The 21,692-nt window shown below is 33.9% G+C and overlaps 1 protein-coding gene across 1 annotated transcript in view; it reads left to right on the forward strand.

The window, feature by feature from the left end:
* LOC150089920 (cilia- and flagella-associated protein 45-like) overlaps window positions 1-17,658 on the forward strand; it is a 154,820-nt gene extending 137,162 nt beyond the window's left edge. Inside the window, exons 11-12 of the mRNA XM_090390133.1 lie at window positions 9,015-9,239; window positions 17,552-17,658. Of these exons, the coding sequence (XP_090246259.1) occupies window positions 9,015-9,239; window positions 17,552-17,624 (298 nt within the window). The 3' untranslated portion in view covers window positions 17,625-17,658. The remainder of the gene's footprint in view (window positions 1-9,014; window positions 9,240-17,551) is intronic.
* The last annotated feature ends 4,034 nt before the right edge of the window (window positions 17,659-21,692 follow it).

Genomic DNA, 21,692 nt, shown 5'->3' on the forward strand with positions numbered 1-21,692 from the left:
ATTGATTCGTTAATTTTTTCGGTTGCCAATTATGGATGTGAAGGATGGAATCTGAAAAGAGTTGACAGGAAGAAAATTGAGGCATTTGAAATGTGGTGTTACAGGAAGATACTGTGTGTAAAACTTACTTGGATCGAAGAACAAATGAGTGGATATTGAATAAAATTGGCAAGCCTAAAATTCTTCATAGCATCAACAAAAGAAAACTCAAGTTTTTTGGTCATGTAGTAAGAAGGGAAAACTTTCTGTTGAAGAATATAATGGAAGGAAAAACCAAAGGGAAGAGGTGCAGAGGAAGTCCTGCAACTAGGTGAAAGGATAGGATCAGCGAACTTTTGGGCATGACACTTTGCAATGCTGCTCGTATAGCACACGATCAGTGCAGTTGGAGGAATTTGTTGGTGGCCACAACAGCACCTCAGGGAGCTATGTGACTGGAAGAAGAAGAAGAACCTTGCTTAGGTTGCTGACAACCTGAATAGGTATTTTGAACCTACATTAATGCACTAGGAATTTGAGGAAGAGTATAGCTAATTCAGCAGTTTGAACTAGCTGTGTGCAGGAGAGGTCAACATTGAGAAACCAGTTTAGATTTATTGTGGTCTAATGCTAGAATCCAAAATGTATCAGATGGTCAATTAGTTTACTGAATTATACTGAATGTTTGGATATATAAACATATTAAATATTATTCTCATAAACAAATGTGGTCTAAAAGTGTTTCTGTTATTTATTTTTGAATTGGTACTGTCCCTCTAATTAAAATCCTTTAAATTATTCAGGTTAACTATCTAGCTGGTGCACTTGTTGTATTCCATACACCAAAAAAACAGTATATTTAAATGTCTATTAGAATTACATCATTGTGAATATTCCTCCAGTATGCTATTCACATTTATTCTTCGTTATTTTATAATTGGAAAAGTTTAGGTGTAAAAAAAGTTTACGATACCATGTACACCAAAAACACTTGTTGCTGTGGTAACTTTCTATAGACATTCATTTCTTTCCTTTATTTTTATTTTTTTTTTTTTTTTTTGGCTGCTCAGTACCCCAGAAATTTTGCTAATTTGATTGGTGAAGTAAAGACAAACTATGTTATCATTTTTTTGTATGCCCACTAGCCATTTAAAAACTAACTTGTGTAATTATTTTTATTTACTACATTTCTTATAACTAGTGTTATCATTTAAATGCTTTGTAATAACAGTTGAGATTTCTTGAGACCCTCTTCCACCTTCTATCTCATTTCACACATACATTACAGAGTGGGCCAAGTCAAGATAGACTTGGCACACTGAAACAACAAACACTATCTGATGTTCTTCAGCGTTATAAGTCACCACTGCTCTCTATTGACTGGCTAAAGAACTAAGAGCTTGGTCAACATTTTCACTGAATAATTATTGGCTTGGAGGTATACCTGTAGCCCGACTTGAAGAAAAATTGGACTTGGTTCACTATACTTCTGACCCACTCATATAATGTTTATACAGTACATATGTAATATGTGTATTCCTTGGCTTTTCACCTTTGTATTATATTATTTAACTCAGGCAAGTATTATTTTATTTTTATGTTATTATTTATAGCGAATTTACATTAACACATTTCACACATATATTAAAATTTACAATTAAATTTACACAGTAATAGGAAAGATATAGTACAAAGAAATTGGGTTAAACAGTGATTGAAACAAAAGTTAGGGCTGCATTAAGGAAAGTAAAGAAAGCATGGAAGTGATGTGAAATGCAGGAATAAGGGATTTAAAAAAAAAAAAAAAAGTTTTCAGATGTATGAGAAAGGAAAAATCCAATATACAAGATATACAGAGAAGGAAAAGAATGCAACCAGATACAAGGATTTCAGAACAGTTAGTTTGATATTGCATGTCACAGGAGTGATGTTGAGGATAATAAACAGAAGATTAAGGATAAGAATTCAAGAATGTGCGTGTGTGTGAATTCTTTATTGCCTGAAACTAAAAAAGGGAGTGGGGGGGGAGAGAGAAGTCATATTTCTATTCCAGGTTGGTTGCAGCATTGGCGGATCCCCTTACAGCCTAGTTCACAAGTCTGTAAGGGAGGGATCCTGTAATGGATAACTCCTCAGATATCAAGCAGTTATCCTCACTCTTCAAAAGCTCAACAGATATCTTAGTTGTCACCTTCATAATTGAGTCCTTGATGTTAAACAAGGTCCAACACTCTTCCATTTTATCTGTTTTAACACCCAGTATTCCCATGACAGAATCAGATTAATTGTGTAGCCATTAGTAATTTATCACAAAGGAAAACAATAGTTATAGATAGAAAGGAAACAGATGTTGAAGAATTTCATAATAATCTTCAAATTATTTATAAAGAGCAAACCATTTTCATTAACAAAAATACCTGTAGAAATTTCCCCTCTCAAAAACTGGGTGTGACCACAAAACTTCAGCAAAATATCCAGCATAACACTCAGAAATTTAACATATTCTTTCAGGCTATCAAAACTATATTATTGGGTCTGTAGAAATACAATTGCCTAAAGAAAAAAAATTGTGTAATTAGTTTTTGCTAAGTTAATCTCCAGACTAATTGACTTGACATAATTCTGAATAAACTGTCACTGAAACCTGTACTGACCTTAGCTGTATGTCTTCCTTAAATTGAATAACTACATGAAAAGCTATGCCATCAACATAAGAGATAAAGCCTTCTTGTTGCTTCATAAAATGCATTAACACTGCTGAAAAAGAAGCACACGCCAACAATGTACTACCTTGCAAAATCCCTCTTAATATATGTGAAGCAAAATAAAAGTATTATTATATGAGAAATGCAAAGTCCCTATTAGATAAAATTACAGGCACTTCTCAACTTACGTAATACTCAACTTATGTAAATTTGACTTTACGTAAGTTTTTGCCAGCCGGTGCAGACTGAAAAATATGGAAACGTATCTTGCATCCCATAGGAATAAATGGAAGTATTATGAAAATATTGTAAAGTGAACCCAATAATACATTGTTGTTGTTTTTTTTTTTTTTTTTTTTTTTGTAATTCATTCCAAGACCTCAGAAGTTGAAATTTTCACTATATAACTAAGCTGTTTATCTCTCTAAAAGGTCATTTTTATAATGAAAATTGTATTAGTTTTATATAAATTTATGTCAAATAAGCACAACACAAAAATCATTTTTAGCTAAAGGATGCAGAAACAAAATGCGTAGCCGACACATTTACAAACACTAACTAGAGGGAGGGCTACGTGGTCTGGCCAGAGAATACACTACACTTTCATCATTACACATGTTCTCATCATCATTATGACCATAAAATAATAAAAACAATTTGCACTTTCCAGTTTATTGGGCTTTTCTGTTAGTGCAATCTGTTATAAACAGGTTTTAAACTCTATCTTATTGCATTTGCAATAATACTGATAACTGGAATTGTGTGGGTTTTTATATTATTATGGAGCCGACCGGGCTAGCCGAGTGGGTAAAGTACCTGCCCGGCAACCCAAAGGTCGCGGGTTCGATTCCCGCCTCGGGCTTGGATCAAAGTACTGCAAAAACCTTGGGAGGTGCAATATGGCCACAGAAGCCGATGCGCCAACAACTACCATATCAAAAAAAAAAATATTATTATGGTGAAATGTGTTTTCCCTTCACTGAAGTCTTCAATCATATAAAAAACATAAATAAATTTTCAGAATCTTCTCTTCGTTCTTATTTACTTATTACAATGATGAAAGGAAAGTGCAAGTTGTGGTAGTGCTAGGAAATGAAGATGAAAATGATTGAGAAGTATGAAACAGGGCAAAGTTTGTCATCTATTGTACAGGAATTAGGTCTTGCTGCTTCAACAGGACAGTGCGCATATAAAAGAATGATCAAAGGAAAATGCAAGTGGTGGCAGTGCTAGGAAATGAAGATGAAAATGATTGAGAAGTATGAAACAGGGCAAAGTTTGTCATCTATTGTATGGGAATTAGGTCTTGCTGCTTCAACAGGACAGTGCGCATATAAAAGAACATATTAGCATTGGCATTAGTAGAGGCATTTGATGCAAGAAAGCAAGCTTATGCAGCATCAGCCAAAAAAAAAAATAAATAAATAAATAAATAAAAAATTTTAAAAAAAAATAAATAAATAAAAAATAACCACTTCCACTTCACTCCACTGTTCGTTCGAAATACCTGTCCAGCTGAGCCTTAAACTTATTTAGGCTATCAACTTCCACGACAAAGGATGGAAGTCTATTCCACCAACCAACCAACCACCCGCTGGCTAAAGGCAAATTTCCTCACGCCTATCCTACATCTGTCTTTTCTCAATTTGAATTTATGCCCTCTCAGGTGATTATTCTAAACAAGAGGAAGAATCCCATCCGCATTGAGCATGCTCAAACCATTCAAGGCTTTATACACCTCTATCAGATCACCTCGCCGGTGCCTAGTCTCCAGACACTGTAATTTGCAAAACTTAAGCCTTTCTTCATAAGAGCACCCCTTTGTTCCATTCACTAATCTTGTTGCCCTTCTCTATACTCGTTCCAGCATCTCTACATCCTTCTTGAAATGAGGCCTCCAGACCTGTATACAGTACTCTAGGTGTGGCCTGACCATTGCCTTATACAAGGGAATAATCACCTCCTTATCCCTGCTAGAAAAATTCCTATATATCATCGACAATACACCATGAGCTACTCTTGCAGCCCGTCTGCTGCTCAGAAAACTTCATATCTGCCTGCACAACCACCCCCAGGTTCCTTTCATTCTCTACCACTGTCAGTGTAGTACCACAGAGTTGATATGTTGCTCTGGGGTTGCTGTTCCCATATGTAGTACTTTACATTTGTCAATGTTAAACTTCATTTAAAATCAACAGTGATCACAAAACAGCATTCAGGTGCCATATTGACGATGGAGAAGCTATTAATAATATGAATGGAAAATCAGATTCAGAAGCAAGTGCCCCTGATGGCCATTCAAGCAAAAGCAAGAAGTATTTATGAAGATACAGCTGTTTACTTATCAGCTGAAGATGTTGATTCTGGCAACGATGCTTGAGAGGTAAAACTTGCTGATATTAAGCCTGTCTCCTCTCTCTTTTTTTATAATTTTATAATTTTGAAATTTTTGTAATTGCACACTTTGTAATTTTGTACACTTTTGCAATTTTTCCTGCGCTTGAGATTGAATTGAATAAATAATGCTATTTTGCATGTTCATCGAACATTTCTTTTTTTGCTTTAATCAAATTCAGCGAGCATAGTTGCAAGTGCTACATAATTCCCTATGTAAGGAAAATTCAGACTTACGTGGAGTTCCGCAAAATGCAACCCTTACGTAAGTCAGGGTGTGGTTGTAGTTCTGATGTCTGACACATTGGCTACAGTCTGAAAAGACAATTTCAGCATTCTTACCAAAGCTTGAATATTTATACAATCAAAAGCTGAATTTTGATTATATCCAAAAATAGAACATGACAGTTCCTTTTTTTTTTTTTTTTTTTTTGCCATGATCACTATAATTTATTCACTAATGCATGCAAAAGTGCACCTTTTACCCAGTCTATAATGGATGGCCACTTACCTCTCTTCTAGAATCTGATGTTTTAATAAGATAACAAAGACTTCTCAAAAAATTCTGGATACCTCACAGACCCTATTGCATTTCAGTGAAAATCCTTCAATTCTTCTTTGGCACTAGCACAATTCTGTAAGATAACTAATTTTCAGGTACAAATGACTTTATAATCGTTTAATTAAAAAGATGTCTACGAAATAAAAACTGGTAACTTTGACACAGATTTGAAATGTGATCAACTCCTACTGCACCATTAGAGATAAACTATTAACAGTCTTTTTCAAATCTTTAACAATATAGACAACTCACTGGAGCAATAACTAAATCATGTAATGAGTGAACAAGACAATAATTATAGTTGGTTTGTTCAAACAGTTGACTCAGGCCAGTAAATTAAAATTCTCTAGCTTACTCCTTGTAGCTGAATAGGTTTATCCTGTTGTTTTTGACTAATAAAAAAAAGAACATGGCCATTCCTGAAGGCACAGTTCAAAGAAGTATTGCAGATTTTATAGTAATAATTTTAGACAGCAAAGAAAATGTGTAAGGTTTAAGTTTATTTGGGTGTTAGATATAGTGTAACTAAATTCTGATCCACCTCATGCAAAAATATATTCAAATGTTTCAAAGTACATTACAAATCTTCCAGTAAGTGACAACATCCCTCATCTGTGTAACTTAGTAATAATAGCTCAGCTTATAATGAATGGTAGCATGAAAATAGAATTTAAAAATCATAGCAGTAGCACCTGTCTGCCATTGTTGTTTGATTTTGGCTTACAAAATCTGAAATTCTCTATTCAGATCTCAAAGTTGATAAAATTGAATCAAGTGATATATAAGTAGATTCAGAAGATAGTATTATATCAAAAAAAGAAGTAACAATGAAGTTTTTATTATTTTGAAAACTTTTATGATTTTTTTACAGCATTTTGCAATTTTTAAATTCTGTTTTGATTTTTGAAATATTACAAAGCCAAAATAAGAAAAAAATAGTATTTAAAAGCATTTATATATGAAGTTTTCTTGAATATCATCATATGTGAAGTTTTCATTTTATGAATTTTGAAAGTCTCACATCTGGTGAGTATGGGCTTGGTAAACCCAGGGTCCTGAGCTGGATATCATCATTCTTCTCTTTCTTGGCAATTCCTTTCTACTTCTCTCTTTCTCTCTCTCAGGGTAACTCGGGGAATTTTTTTTTGGCTGATGCAGCATAAGCCTCAGGCTTCCTTGTACCATATGGCTAATAATAATAATAATAACTTTGGAAAAAACTCACTTGTGAAAAGGTTGAGTTTGTAGATTATAATGGGAGGACGTAGGCAGAGAAGTGAAATAGATTCTCTCTCTCTCTCTAGTATCATTCAATACATATTATTATTGTTATTATTTAGGAGCATTAGCAACTAAGGCCATATTGCTCCGGGATATGCGGTGGTCATTCCTTGACCTTTCCGTATTTGGTGGTGACGGGCTCGAACCCCGTTCAATACATATGTAGAGGTAATAGTAAGAGAGGTTGAGAAGAGAGACAGAGAAGGTGGATGTAAAATAAGGAGTGTAGTTGTATAGACAATTTTACTCCCTATTTACATCTTTGCAGATGATACTGCAGTACTGTTGTATACAGAAGAGGGATGAAAGATTTTGTTCAAAAGATTTAAGGAAAGAGAGGTATATGGAATGAGAATAAATTTTGATAACACAAAAGTTATGATGTGGGAAGGAATAAAAAGGAAATAACTGTAAAAATGGGTGATAAGAGAATATTTCAAGTGAATAAAGACAGACATTGTTGTGGTTTACTAACAAGTGATGGGAGATGTAGTTACAAAATTATAACTAAAATTGCATTGAATTCCTTTTGAAAAAAGGAAAATATTTACAAGGAGAATTGATATGAAGTTAAGGAAGAGGATAATTAAATGTTTTGTATGAAGTATCTTGCTTTATGGAGTTGAAACATGGGAACTGAGGAAAAAGAATATTAGAGCTGAAGCTTCTCAAATGTGAGTGTGGGGGACACTTGAAACGATTAAAAATTAAGAAACACTGAGGATGGTAGGAGAAGACAGTAATATGCTAAAGCTATAAGGAAATGAAAGAAAAATTGGATTGAATGTGTACTGAGTTTGGAGAGAGAGTTGGTTGAGGAATGTAATTAAAGGAATGTGATGGTCAAGAAACCAAGAAGATGGAGAATTGAAATGGATGATTTCACAAAGGTTGACAGGTATCATGAGCTGAAGGGGATATGGAAAGATGGCAGTGTGATTCAGTTTTGACTATCATTAATCCTGAATGTGGCAGTGAACAAATAATGATGCTGATTGAAACATTATCTTTGTTAATATCAAAAAAAAAAATGGCAAGTGCTTCATTGTTATATTCATGTTTGCTACTAAAACAACAGCAAACACGAATTTGCTTTTGCTGTTACAGTTTGTAAGAGTAAAAGTCAAGACATTTCCTCAGAATTCTGCATACATTTGAAGAGCATTCAGTTCACAACTAGTGTGACAGATATTTTTGGCCTGTGAACAAAAAAATTACAAAGATGCTCAATTGTTACTACACTAATAACATACCATCATATAGTTTTTCCCCTTGTAAATTCTCCTGGTGTCTATAAATGATCCAGCACAAGTGTAAATGGTTCAGCAAAGTGAAATGTCCACGAAGTGGATATTTGTCATACTTATAAGATATAGTAGTAGTAGTTGAAATTCTTGTTTTTTTGTCGTATGAAATGTAAGTACACAAAATGCTTGCTTAAGTTGAGGTGCCTCCGTAGCCAGGTGGGCAGGAGCAGCAGTGCGTAGCACACGCTTCTTGATTAGACTGGGAGTCGAGCCCGTGACCACCAAATACAAAGAATGCAGAAAGGTCAGAGAATGACCACCGCATATCCACGGAGCAATATGGCCTTAGTTCTAATGCTCCTAAAAACCCAACAACAACAACAGCTTAAGTTGAAATGCCATTTTAAAGGCAGAGTACTTGGTACCCACACAGAAAGAAACACCAAACTTTATTAGCTGATAAAATGTTTTTTCTCTTTATATATAACTTTTTCAGTGTACCTTTATTGGCTTTGTTAACAATAAATTTGTGAAATCAGGATGATTGTTTTGAATTATTCAACATGTATGTGCATACACACAGAGTATATATATTAGCCCTAGGACTTATTGTATGAGATCGGATGGCAATTGATTGTATCGATTTATTGTATGAGATCAGATAAAATTATTAATCCTTTGTTACTTTACACTGTGCAGCAAAGCTCAAGGGTTCCATTTTAGTAGATCTTTATTAAACATTGGTTACTAGTTGAATATTACTTATTATTGATATTGCATTAATTTAAGATTTTGTTTTTTATTTGTTTATTATATTCATATGTATCCCTGTTTTGTAACCTTCAGGAAATTAAATGCAGAAATGCATCAAGAACAGCTAGACAAAAAGGCTAGAAGGTTACGAAATATCAAACATGAATCGTATGTAAGAAAGCAAATTGAAGAGAAAGAAAAAGAACAAATTGATCAAAGAAGGGATTTTTATCGAGAGGGAACTCGTCAGCAGCATGAGGAAAAGCAAAGGAGAGCAAGATTAGAGGTAGTGAAGCAGAAAAAGCTTAACAAGCTAAGGTAAATAGTTCCTTGTCTTTTTCAATGATACACTGTTACTTTTTTTTTTTTTAATTTTTAATTTTTTTTTTTTTTTTTTTTTTTTTGGTTTTTTTTAAAATGTATTATAATCATTTTAAGTAGTAGAAAATTACTTTTAATTTTAAATAAATGTTTTTCTTTTAATTCTTTAAAGTATTAAAAGAAAAAACCTAATGAAACTCTGTAAACTACAGAATTTTGTCAATTTATAATTCATGAAAATATTCACTATGACATTTTTTTAATTGCAAAGGCCTGCAGCAGTTTTGTGGTCTGGCTAACTATATGTGCCCTTTAATAATCTGTGAACCCCAAGTTCAAAGGTGACATCCATTACTTGTAGAAAAGAATGCTACTCTGTGTTATATTTTTCCATCTTTACTGTGTGGGAAACTATTGTCCCTTTAGTGACAGTGATGTTGCCCAACCTTACTCACTTTAGAAACAACTATATTATTTTTAATTGAGTTATTAAAAACTTGAAGGGACTGTTATGGCTGATTTTGTTGCTATTTGGCTTCTCATCACACTACAGTTAGCCTATTAGCAACCTTGTGGCAAGCAGTATGGAACTAAGCAAGCATTTTGTGGAAGAAAAACTGATTTAAAAACATAACTTTCATTATGTGTATAATACAGTATAACTTCTATTACTGGGATGCATTGGCCCAGTATAGCAAATTAGTAAAGAAATGGGAATGCTTTTGTAATGCAGCCATGTTAGATGCTTTTCTCAGTCCAGCCAATCTTGCAATTGGTTTTATGGAAGTGGAATATTCTAAGCATAGCTCCCTTGTTCAAAAGCAGAACACTGTTTCTTGCAATATACTGTGAATTAGTGCAAGGAGATCATCGAGCAGTCCCACAGAGGATAATGGAAACCAGTCTGCTGAAATGTCCATGATATTGCTAAAAGTTCTTTGGTTAATTGCAACTTAAGAACCACACAAATTTAAAAGTAGTTTTAAGGGGATCCCTCACCTCAACTTCTTCCATTCTTAATATTAGAATCAGCATCAGCCATACAGTGGAAGGAAGGTAATATAGCAGACTTCTATTATACAGAGGTATGCCGTTAAAAGTTTGCTTTATTTTTATTATTGTTGATATCATGGCAAATTTCTTGAGAAATTATGCATTTCCACTGCCTTACCATTAATATCTGAACACCCCTCCATTGATAGTTGGTCACATCCTATCCAAACACCATGTGTCAGACACAACTATAAATATGCCCATATTCCTTTGAGGAGGCAGTAGTACGAAATACAAGCTGTTGCATTTGACAGAGTAGTTAACAGACAAACAGCATGGAATAATAATAGGGTGCCACATAGTAGTTTGTCTGTGTGTGATATTTCAATGGCACTGAAGATTCTTAGGTTAATATTGGTGATGTGATCTGCAAATGGAAGCAGACTGGTGCTGATACTGTCACAAAGCAACTCAGAACACCTCTGGGTCTTTCTTAAAGTACCCAGAGAAAGCTACCCACCAGACTATCATCTGGGAATGCAGGTCAATATTGTCGCAGCACATGGGATGATTGGGACATGTGTCAGCACCAGTGTAGGGTGCTGCAGGATGTAGAGTACCACATTTGTGGCAACCCATATCTTGCATTTGGTATTATGTGCAATAAATGTGCACATAATACCAATAACCATAACATATCTTGCCATATTAACAATATGGCACAACAATAAACATATCTTGCCATATTATGTGCAATAAATGTATATCTTCACTCTAAAACACAGCTTTGAAGTGATGAGTCACAGTACATGGTCTACCAGTGAGAAAGTTGTGCCTAGGTGTGGCAGATGCCCGAAGAAAGCTACCAGACTGTATCATCCCAATAATGAAGTTTAGCAGAGGGAGCATGATGGTCTCCTATTGTTTTTCATGATATGACATAGGACCATTCATTGTTAGTTTTGCACATAACCATGAATGCAGAAGTCTATCTAGACATCCTATAGAATAATACGTTATCTGCATTGTGGTAACATGTCAGGGAAGGCTCATACATGTATCACTAGGACTGTGCTCCATGTCATACTATTCGTGTTGTGATGGAACTGGTTTGAGGATATGTGCAATAAAAAGTTGCACTGGCCAGCCTAAAGCCCAGACCTCAATCCTGCAGAGAACCTCTGGGATGAATTGGATCTTTGGGTGCATGTGAGGAGAGACTACCCAAAAAATAGAGCTGAACTGATGACTTCTTTGAAAGCCAGATGGTAGAAAATAATGGACTGCATTTACAAAAACTGGTGGAGGGTATTCCACAGAGACTAGAGATTGTCGTCATAAAGGCTAAATTTTTCACGTTATTAGTCTTCCTGGAAATAAAGCTTATTTGTAGATATGCAGGTGTCCAGATATTAATGGTAGGAAAGTATATATCCAACTGATAACTTGACAATAACAGCCAAATTATGCTACGTGTCATCTTAACAGATGACACGTAGCATAATTTTTAAAATATTGGGCAATTACTTTAACAGAAGTTCCCATAAAAGAAGTATAATATATCATAGATAATCCTTTTATTTGAAAAATTGATTGACAACCTATTGGTATGAACATCAGTTTTTAATTCCTGGCTGTATGCTTTAAAATGGGATGTGACTTGTCCTCATTTGAAAAAAAAAAAATCATCTTTATAATATAAAAGAGCAAGTATATTCAAAAAAAACACAAAAAAAACAGTCTTATTACAGTAAAACCTCACTGTTCACAGGGTTCCACAGAATGACTGTGATTGTTATATCTGAAAACAGTGAATTTAAAGGTCTATGGCAACTGTAAGCTGTAGGCTTCTTCAGACTTTGCCACAAGATGAAATTTTTAACTTTAAATATGATTTGAGTGACAAAAATTAGAAAACCACTGAACATATGGAAAAGAAGGAATAGGCTCTTGGCTCACAAGGTATGCAAATGTATATCTTGTATTAACCATCATACAATTCAAAGAAACCACAGTCTTTTGCTACACCAGCAAAAAAAAAAAAAGAAAAAGAATAATAAAAATAAAAAGTAAAGTATATAAATATTTAAAAAATGAAAAAGAAAATAAACTACCTATATGTGTTTCCCTCCTCACATTGGTAACTATCCAGCTGACTCTTGAACTTCTCCATGCTGTCAGCCTCAACTACCCATGGAGGCAATTTATTAAACTTATTCCAGATATTTTTTTATAATATATATAAAATTTAGTAGAGCATAAATATATTTTATACATATTGATTGACTGGTCATAGATTCTGTCCCAGTGCGTACCAAGTGGAAATCTAGAATTATCTGATTGCAGGATTTTTGATATAATTAGCATAATATATTCCAAAAATTCTAATGGCATGGACTCTAACTTTCACTGCCATTAGAATTTTTGAAAGCAGCCAGAAAGCCAGACACTGTGTTCCAAACTTTTATCAACAGCCCAAGTTGACACACTGCATATAGGAATAAAAGTTAATTACCTAAATAAACCTAAATACTTTTTTATCATATGTGTGGGAGAGAAAATTATGATAATAGTCCTTGGTAGTCTTTGGACTATTGTCATAATTTTCTAGACTGAACCTGTGCTCTATGGTGGTGGGAGTGGTCATGCAGATGCAGCTATATGGAGATTTTGATTTTAGACAAAAAATGAACTGAACTCCAACAGAGGATAAAATTTAGTTTGTTCTATCAATAAACACACTTTCCCCCACTTTCTAACAGGTGTGTTTTGTGCATCTCATTAACCAAAACGTACAAACTTGAAACTTAAACTACAGCTGTTAAAATATTATGTCATTGTGAATTTTAGTATTCCTCTGTATGATGTTTTTCTCTTGATCTGCATTATTAATTATTTTTAATTTGAGAGGTACAGCCATAAAAAATTCTTTATGGTTCTATATTTGTATACAAAAGGCACTTTGTACACCAGCGTTTCCCAAACTTTTTTAGTTTGGGAAACGCCGATTTGTGGGCCAATCACATAAAAGCAGATTGGCCCACAAACTCGTACTTCTACAGACATAACACACAGAGGCTTGATATGTCCTGAGGTTTTTTTTTTTTTTTTTTTTTGGTAGTTGTTGGCGCATAGGCTTCTATGGCCATAATGCACCTCCCAAGGTTTTTGCAGTACTTTGATCCCCAGGCGGGAATCGAACCTGCGACCTTTGGGTTGCCAGGCAGTCACTATACCCACCCGGCTAGCCCAGTCGGCTATGTCCTGAGGTGCTGATGTGCCAAAAATACTAGCAACAACACAGTCCTAACAGAGGCAGATTTAGTCATGGTCTTTATGGGCTGCAGCCCAGGGCCCCATTCAATCAAAGGCCCCCTTTGCAGTCAAAAAAATAAAAATTAAAACAATTTAAATTAAAAATTTAAGAAAAAATAAATTATACAAAATTTTTTCGTACCTAGATAAAGTTTAAATTGTTGGTTTGCCAACACTAACAGGTTTTGTTTGCTATTGGATTTGAATAAAATATCAAATATCAATGTTTTAAATGACAGTAAATAGCAAATATGGCTCTGTCTCCTATCGCCCTTGTCGGTAAAATCAAAATATACTTTGTCATTTGTCAATTATGCAGATAATGTGGCAACGTCAGAATGGGAGTGCAAGTCTAGCTCCTCTAAAGCGTGTTAGCTTAGCATAGCTCTCACCATTTGACATTTGAGGTTATGTATAGTGCAGTATAGTTGAATATTAAATAGTCATTCGTTCGGTGAAGTGTACTGTTCAGGTGCTTCGTTTCTTCACTGGTAAGTATCGACAAAGTTTACTAAATACTAAATAAATATAAGTTAAATCACTTTCCAGAAATCTTTTGTCGGCAGGTAAATTCAATCGTTTTTTGCATTTACTCGAAATGAGCCATAATAAAAATAAATGGACACCGAGTAAGCAGCATAAGCTATAAGCTTGCCTACTTGACAATGACAACTAACCTAACATGGTGGTGGTTTGTTTTTTTTAGATTTTTTTTATTTCTTTTCAGATTAAATAATTACCTAAAAAAAAAAGGTCTGGTAGAAAATATAAAAGAGGAGCTGAAAAACGAAAAATACAATTAAATAGAGAAAAAGAAAGAAGTAAATGTGCCAAAATTTCAAATTTTTTTGTATTGGAAAATAAAAATGAGAATCTAAACGATGTAGGTGCAGTAATAAGCGAAAGAGAGAATAACTTAACCGAAAAGAAACAGAAAAAACAACAAATTGTATATAACAATAATGAAGAATTACTAGAATTAGAATCACAACCGAGAACTTCTAAAAACAATGTTGACGTTGATGGACATTCGGTACCAGAGAAAAATATACAAGACCTAGACGACAGCCAGTTCTCTGAAGTCTCTGTTGCTGTTTTGCAAGAAGATAGTGATAAAGAGGCAGAAGAGGCTTTAGAAAATGCCGAGTTGTTTGCTAAATATGTTGACCTAGGTTTGTGGCCTACACAGTTAAATGATAATTTTATTAGTCACTGTCTCTCACATGAAATGACTTATTTCCAAAATAAAGATCCAAAAAATATATATCCAGTTTCAATAAGGAATTACAAAGAACAAAACAGATCATTTTCAAATAAGTACTTTACGAAAAAAATTAAAAATGGTCAATTACTGGAAAGATCTTGGTTGTGCTATTCTACCAGTATGGGAAGTATTTTTTTGTCTAGGCTGCAAACTTTTCTCTAAAATCCTTCTCAATACACAACCGGATTCTCTGACTGGAAACATATAGGACCTTGTTTAGAAAGTCACGAAAATTCTAATGAATATAAGAAATCATTGTTAGTATGGTTAACACGTAAAGAAAATTAGTCTGTTATTGACAAGCAGTTGCAGGAGCAACTAAGAAAAGATACAGAATATTACCACAATGTCCCAAAACGTGTTATTGCAGTGGTGAAATATTTAAGTGTAAGGGGCTTAGCATTCAGAGGTCACAAGGAAATATTTGGCTCTCTGCACAATGGTAATTTTATGGGGGTTCTGGAATTACCAGCAGAGTTCGATCCATTCATGCGCGAGCATATCCAATAACGAGAACTGCGACCAAAGCCTTTCACTTCGTACTTATTAAAAACAGTTTATGAACAAGTAATAAAAAGAATTATAGCTGAAATAAATAGTGATGATGCAAAGTACTACTCAATTGTGATGGACTCGACACCAGATTTGTCCCATAATGACCAACTAGCTATTGTAGTACGATATTGTTTTGAGGGAAAAGTGTATGAAAGATTTGTATCTTTCATAAAAATTAGTAGTCACAGTGGCTTATCTTTATTCAATTCCTTACAAGAATTTCTAGAAAAAAATGGACTGCCACTGGATAATTGTAGAGGACAGTCTTTTGACAACGTTGCAAATATGTCCGGCCGATACAGTGGCTTGCAAGCACATCTCAAACAAAAAAATAAATGCACTGATTATGTGCCATGTGCCCTAAATCTAGTTAGTGGGGAAGCGGTTAAAGTTGCAACTCAAATTGTGAACTTTTTTGGAGTCTTGCAACAAATATATGTTTTCTTTTCTGCAACTACCCATAGGTGAGAGCTATTAAAAATCGTGAAACAAAACTAAAATTTTCGATAAAAAGTTTAAGCCAGACTAGATGGTCTTGTCACTATGATGCTGTTAGAGTTTTAAAAAATAGTTACGGTGATATCATGAACATATTAAAAACATTTAGTGACAATATGGATGAGAAACTTGATTTTTGAAGAGAGGCACAGAATTTATATAATAATTTGGCGAAACTTGAAACTGTGATTTTAACTGTTTTTTTGAGAAGAAATTTTAGAGAGTTTTGATTTAGTTAACAAAAAAGTGCAGAAGACCCCAGGCTTAGACATATGTGAAGGTGAGAAATTAATTACGTCATTAGAAGCGTTTGTGAGCAACATATGAGAACAATCAAATCAGAAACTAAAGGAATATGAGGAGAAAGCCAAAAAATTAAGTACTAGTGTGGAAAAAGAATACAGTGATTTAAAAAAGAGACATATTACTTCAAAATTTTCGGATAAATCTACAGAGAAAGTTTCGCTAAATGGAGCAGGAAAATTTAAACAGGATATGCTAAACGTTGCATTAGATAAGTTGATTATGGATTTATACAGAAGAGACCATGTCTGTGGGGAATTTAGCAAAATATTCAAATTTTTAATGGATTTGCAAGGCATTAATATCGAAAATATTGACTTGGAAAGTGCACATAGTGTTGTTCATCCATGTCATCCAAATATATTTGGATGACATGGATGAACATTTAGTCAATGAATGCATTCAGTTAAAATCCTACTTACAGACTAAGCCAGACTCATACGACTCGTGCGGCGATATATTTAAGCTAATTTATGAAAAGAAACTTGTCGATGTTTTTCCGAATTGCTATACAATCTTAAAAATTTTTTTTTGCCATTGCCAGTCACTAGCTGTGAGGCGGAGCGATCCTTCTCCAGGATGTCCTATATAGAAAACAAATATAGGACAACAATGACAAATGAAAGATTAAATTATTTATCAATTCTTTCCATAAACTGTGATTTAACCAAAGAATTACAATGTGATGATCAAATAAAAGAATTTGCAATGCAAAAATGCAGAAGAGTTACTCGTTAAATGTCTTTAATGTATTAAAAATACTTACATTATATAATTCCTAGAATGTTTTATTTATTTTATTTTTAAGAATAAGTATTATTTTTGTTTTTTTTTTTTTTTCTTTGTCTTTATTCTTGACCTGAAAATTTGTTGTTTCGTTTTTTTGTTTGTTACTAAAAGTAATATCTAATACATTTTATTTTTTATTTTTGTTTGATGTTTGTTATGTATACAAAATCTTTTTTCATTATAACTGTATATAAAAGTTTGTATATCCAAGTGCATCAAATAAAATAAAAAAGTTCTTCAATGTTTGTTGCCTATAATTTTTCCTATTTAAAAACGGGTTAAAAAACAGTTTTTCGACAAAATGGCAAATGAGTCGCCACAACTAACCCAAACTTGGTTTAATCTGGGTTAATTGCGTAGGCCCCCAAAAAGTGTTAGTCCAGGTCTCCCAAAGTTAACGGTCCGCCCCTGAGTCCTAAGTAGTCAAAGCAATGGTCTGCAAGTCACAAAAATTCTCAAATATTTAAATCCAAATAAACAGATCAGTAGATGACAAAGCTGTAAACCACAATGTACTTTCTTATTTAAACTGCTCAATGTCTCTAGCAGTTGCTTTAAATATTTATTAATTCTGTTTTCATCCTTCTTATAGGGAATATCAAATTGCAAACCACCACATAGATCGTATAGAAAGAAAAGTGATATTAAAAACTCCATCTCCCTAATTTTTATAGGATCTGTGGGTACATAAGAATGAACTAAAATCAAAGTGAGCAGAATTTGAAATGAATTTTGTGATTTATATTTTGTGTAATGCAATGTTTTCAGTATACATATAGTAACAGGAATTTACTGATAACCATATAATTAGTAGAGCATAAGGAATGGGTTTTCTTTGTTCCAATGTGGTTACTTAAAAAAAAATATACTTAAAATTTTAAATAATTATGAGAAGTTTTGTCAATTTATTCTTGAGGGTGATTAGAAATTGAGAAACTTGTTAATCCATTATAAATAAAGTCACTGGTATGACACTTCTGCTGGTTCTTAATTTTATATTATAAAATAAATATAGTAATGCAAATGATGTACTGTATTTTTATTTATTATATTAAACACCCCTAGTTTGCACTGATATAGACCCTAAATCTAGCATTTGCAAGACCTGCACAAAATACAATTAAACTACTCAAAGAGGGACTTCAGAAATTCATAGATTTTTCCACTCACAAAGCAAAAAAATTTTGTATTTTTTATAAAAATCTGTTTTAAAAAACAAATTTTAATTTGAAGAATAAAATAGTAATATCTGCATTCTGGTTCAAGTCAGAAATGCAAAAAAAAAAAAAAAAAAAAAAAAAAAAAGAAATTAAAAAAGAAAAACTATCACTTTAATCAAGACTTTGAGTGAATAGTTTCCTTTATAGACATTATCCATGGTGATTAATATTAATTACTTATACATTTTATACCAGGATAAAAGTCTGCAAGCAAGAATAGCTCCATTAGTGGGGATTATTCATAATGATTGATATTAATTATTTACACTCTTTACCAACATAAATGTTTGCAGATTATCATGGTTTTTCCAGTAAAAATACTGTAATGTATTTTGCTTAATAGTAAATGATTTTATCATAGTGTATCAATCTTTAAGAAAATTAATTTCATTTTTCATATAAAACTGTTTACTGATTTAAAAAAAAATTGTCATTGTTGTCTGCCTCACTGTTTTTAATATATGAATTTTATAACAGGAAAGAGTTTTAAAGCATGCTTTTTATCATAGAAGTCACAGATTTGTTTGCTTCATTTCTCAAAAGTTTCTAAACTTTGAAAAACATGTCTTTTTGTTATTACTTCTGAAAAAGTCTCAATACCTTCATGAGCAGCAGCCATTTCATGTTGTGATCCATTTTCTGCTTGTTTTAATTGAATTATTTTTTTAGTAATATTATCAATGTCAATAAAATTTTCCTTATTGGTTCCTCATCACTACTTACAGTTGGTAGTGGCACAAACGTTATTGTGATATGATATTTGAATATTTTGAATTTTGATATTTTTGTTCTTCACATACTGGATTCTTCATCTTCCATAATTACTGAAAAACTGAAATTATTCACAGGATTTATTTCCCATTTGATTTCTTCCTGTTTCCACATTTGAAGAAAGCTCTGAAAAGCACGAATTTTGCATCTGACACAACGATGCTCACAGAGCCACAATGAAAGCACTTCGCAGTCTTTCAAAAAATGGCTTGCAAGAAGCATTTAATACGTACGATGGTGGCAAAAGTGCATAAAGTTCAAGAGTATTTCAAGAAGGAGCAATCCACAGAAGATTCCGATGATGACAATCAAGATAAGCTCTTGCACCAGTCTGCAAATTAAATGATCACCCTTTGTATATTATAATCTTTGCCAAAGTCAAAGTTGTCTTTTGCATCAAGTTGTTTTGTAACTTTGTCATAGGAATTAACTAGATTTTAGGCATGTCTTCCTGTCACAAAACCCATTCAGTAATCCATTAGCATTAGCAAAGGCACATGATGCAAGAAAGCAAGCTTATATAGCATCAGTCAAAAAAAAAAAAAATCCCTTATTTTGCCCATCCACTCGCTTCAAATGTTTGTCAAGTTCTGCCTTGAATCTATTTAAGCTACCAACTTCTACAACATCAGATGGCAGTTTGTTCCAGCAATCAACCACCCGCTGGCTAAAGGCAAACTTCCGCACATCTATCCTACAAACGTCTTTCCTCAATTTGAATTTATGCCCCCTCAGGTGATTATTCTGAACAAGAGGAAGATTCCCATCCACATTGAGCATGCTCAAACCATTCAAGGCTTTAAACATAGAAGTCCTCTATCAGATCACCTCGCCTGTGCCTAGTCTCCAGACACTGTAATTTGCAAAACTTAAGCCTTTCTTCGTAAGAGCAACCCTTTGTTCCATTCACTAATCTTGTTGCCCTTCTCTGTACTCGTTCCAACAGCTCTACATCCTTCTTAAAATGAGGCCTCCAGACCTGTACACAATACTCAAGGTGTGGCCTAACCATTGCCTTATACAAGGGGATAATCACCTCCTTATCCCAGCTAGAAAAATTCCTGTATATCACTGACAAGACACCATGAGCTACTCTTGCAGACCATCTGCACTGCTCAGAAAACTTCATATCTGCCTGCACAATTACTCCCAGGTCCTTTTCATTCTGGGATTACTTTTACTCTGGGATTACTGCTTCCCATATGTAGTACTTTTACATTTCTCAATGTTAAACTTCATTTTCCACCTCTCAGCCTATCTGCTCAACTTTTCTAGATCCTGTTGCAGCAGTGTACTGTCATTAGTGTCATTAACAACCCTGCCAACCTTCGTATCATCTACAAACTTGGACATTAAGCCTGATATACCATCATCAGTATCATTTATAAATACAGAAAACAGCAATGGACCCAACACTGAACCCTGAGGGACAACACTAATAACATTAGTCCACGAAGAGCAGTGTCCATTGATTACCACACTCTGTCTTCTCCCACAGGCCACAAATAAATTACATCTTATTAAGCCTGTAATTGCGCAATGGCAGTCCAGTCTACGCAGGGACCGAAGAGAGGAAGTTGTTCTTGCTCGGCTCCGCATAGGTCATAGTCATCTAACGCATTCCTACTTGCTGAGGGCGGATGACCCACCTATGTGCGAGATATGTAACGTAATTTTAACCGTCAATCACATTTTTGTAGAATGTCCTGTTTTTATTGAAGCACGACGCTTGTATTTTACTGATTTTAATAATTTGACTGAGCCATTTACACTCAGTCAGATAATATGTGACAGAGACAATATGTCTGACGTTTTTAACTTTTTACAATTTATTAATGTTTATACAAAGATCTAAGTTTTATGCTTTTACTTTTATACCTCTTTAAACATAATAATTAATTGTTTGACGTGGTAGCCTTTGCTACCAAAATGTTTAATAAGATTTTAAATTTGTCTTGGCGCATTATGGCCTTAGCTGCCAATGCGCCATTAAAAACCAAATCTGTCTTCTCCCACTCAACCATCCCTTTATCCATAGCAGCAATTTTCCTCCAATGCCACACTGCTCCAATTTGTGCAGCAGTCTTCCATGTGCAACAGTATCAAAGGCTTTTCTAAGATCCAAATATATGATATCAAAGTTATTCTTTGCATCCAGTCCCTTTGTGACTACATCATAGTATCCAATCAAATTAGTCAGACAAGACTTCCTCTTAACAAACCCATGCCGTGTCTTGTATAGATGATCCTGCAATGCTTCTTTAACCAGTGCCTCCATTAATTTCCCTGGAACAGAAGTTAAACTTGCAGGTCTGTAATTACCTGTGTCTCCCTTTGCCACTTCCTTTAATATAACTGGATAGATTCCATCCATCCCAGGTGCCTTTCTTGTGTTTATCTTCAACAATTTCGCCTCCACTTTACTCTCAGTTATTACAAGATTATCTAGCTTACTGCCAGAGTTGAATACACCTCTGGCATTCTCCTCCTTGAATAACTCCTCATGTGTGAATGTTGATGCAAAATATTCGTTTAGTTTGTTAGCCACCTGAGCAGAATCATCAACAGGTGAACCATCAATATCAAGTGGACCAATCTGATTCATCCTCTTCCTTCTAGAGTTTATATAAGTAAAGAACTCTTTGCTGTTTTTCTTTGCATCCTTTGCCAAAGAAAAACCTGATAAGCCTGATATACCATCATCAATATCATTTATAAATACAGAAAACAACAATGGACCCA

The sequence above is a fragment of the Mastigoproctus giganteus genome, chromosome 2 (genome assembly GCF_048544385.1).
Source record: "Mastigoproctus giganteus isolate SK-2022 chromosome 2, ASM4854438v1, whole genome shotgun sequence".
Classification (NCBI taxonomy): domain Eukaryota; kingdom Metazoa; phylum Arthropoda; class Arachnida; order Uropygi; family Thelyphonidae; genus Mastigoproctus; species Mastigoproctus giganteus.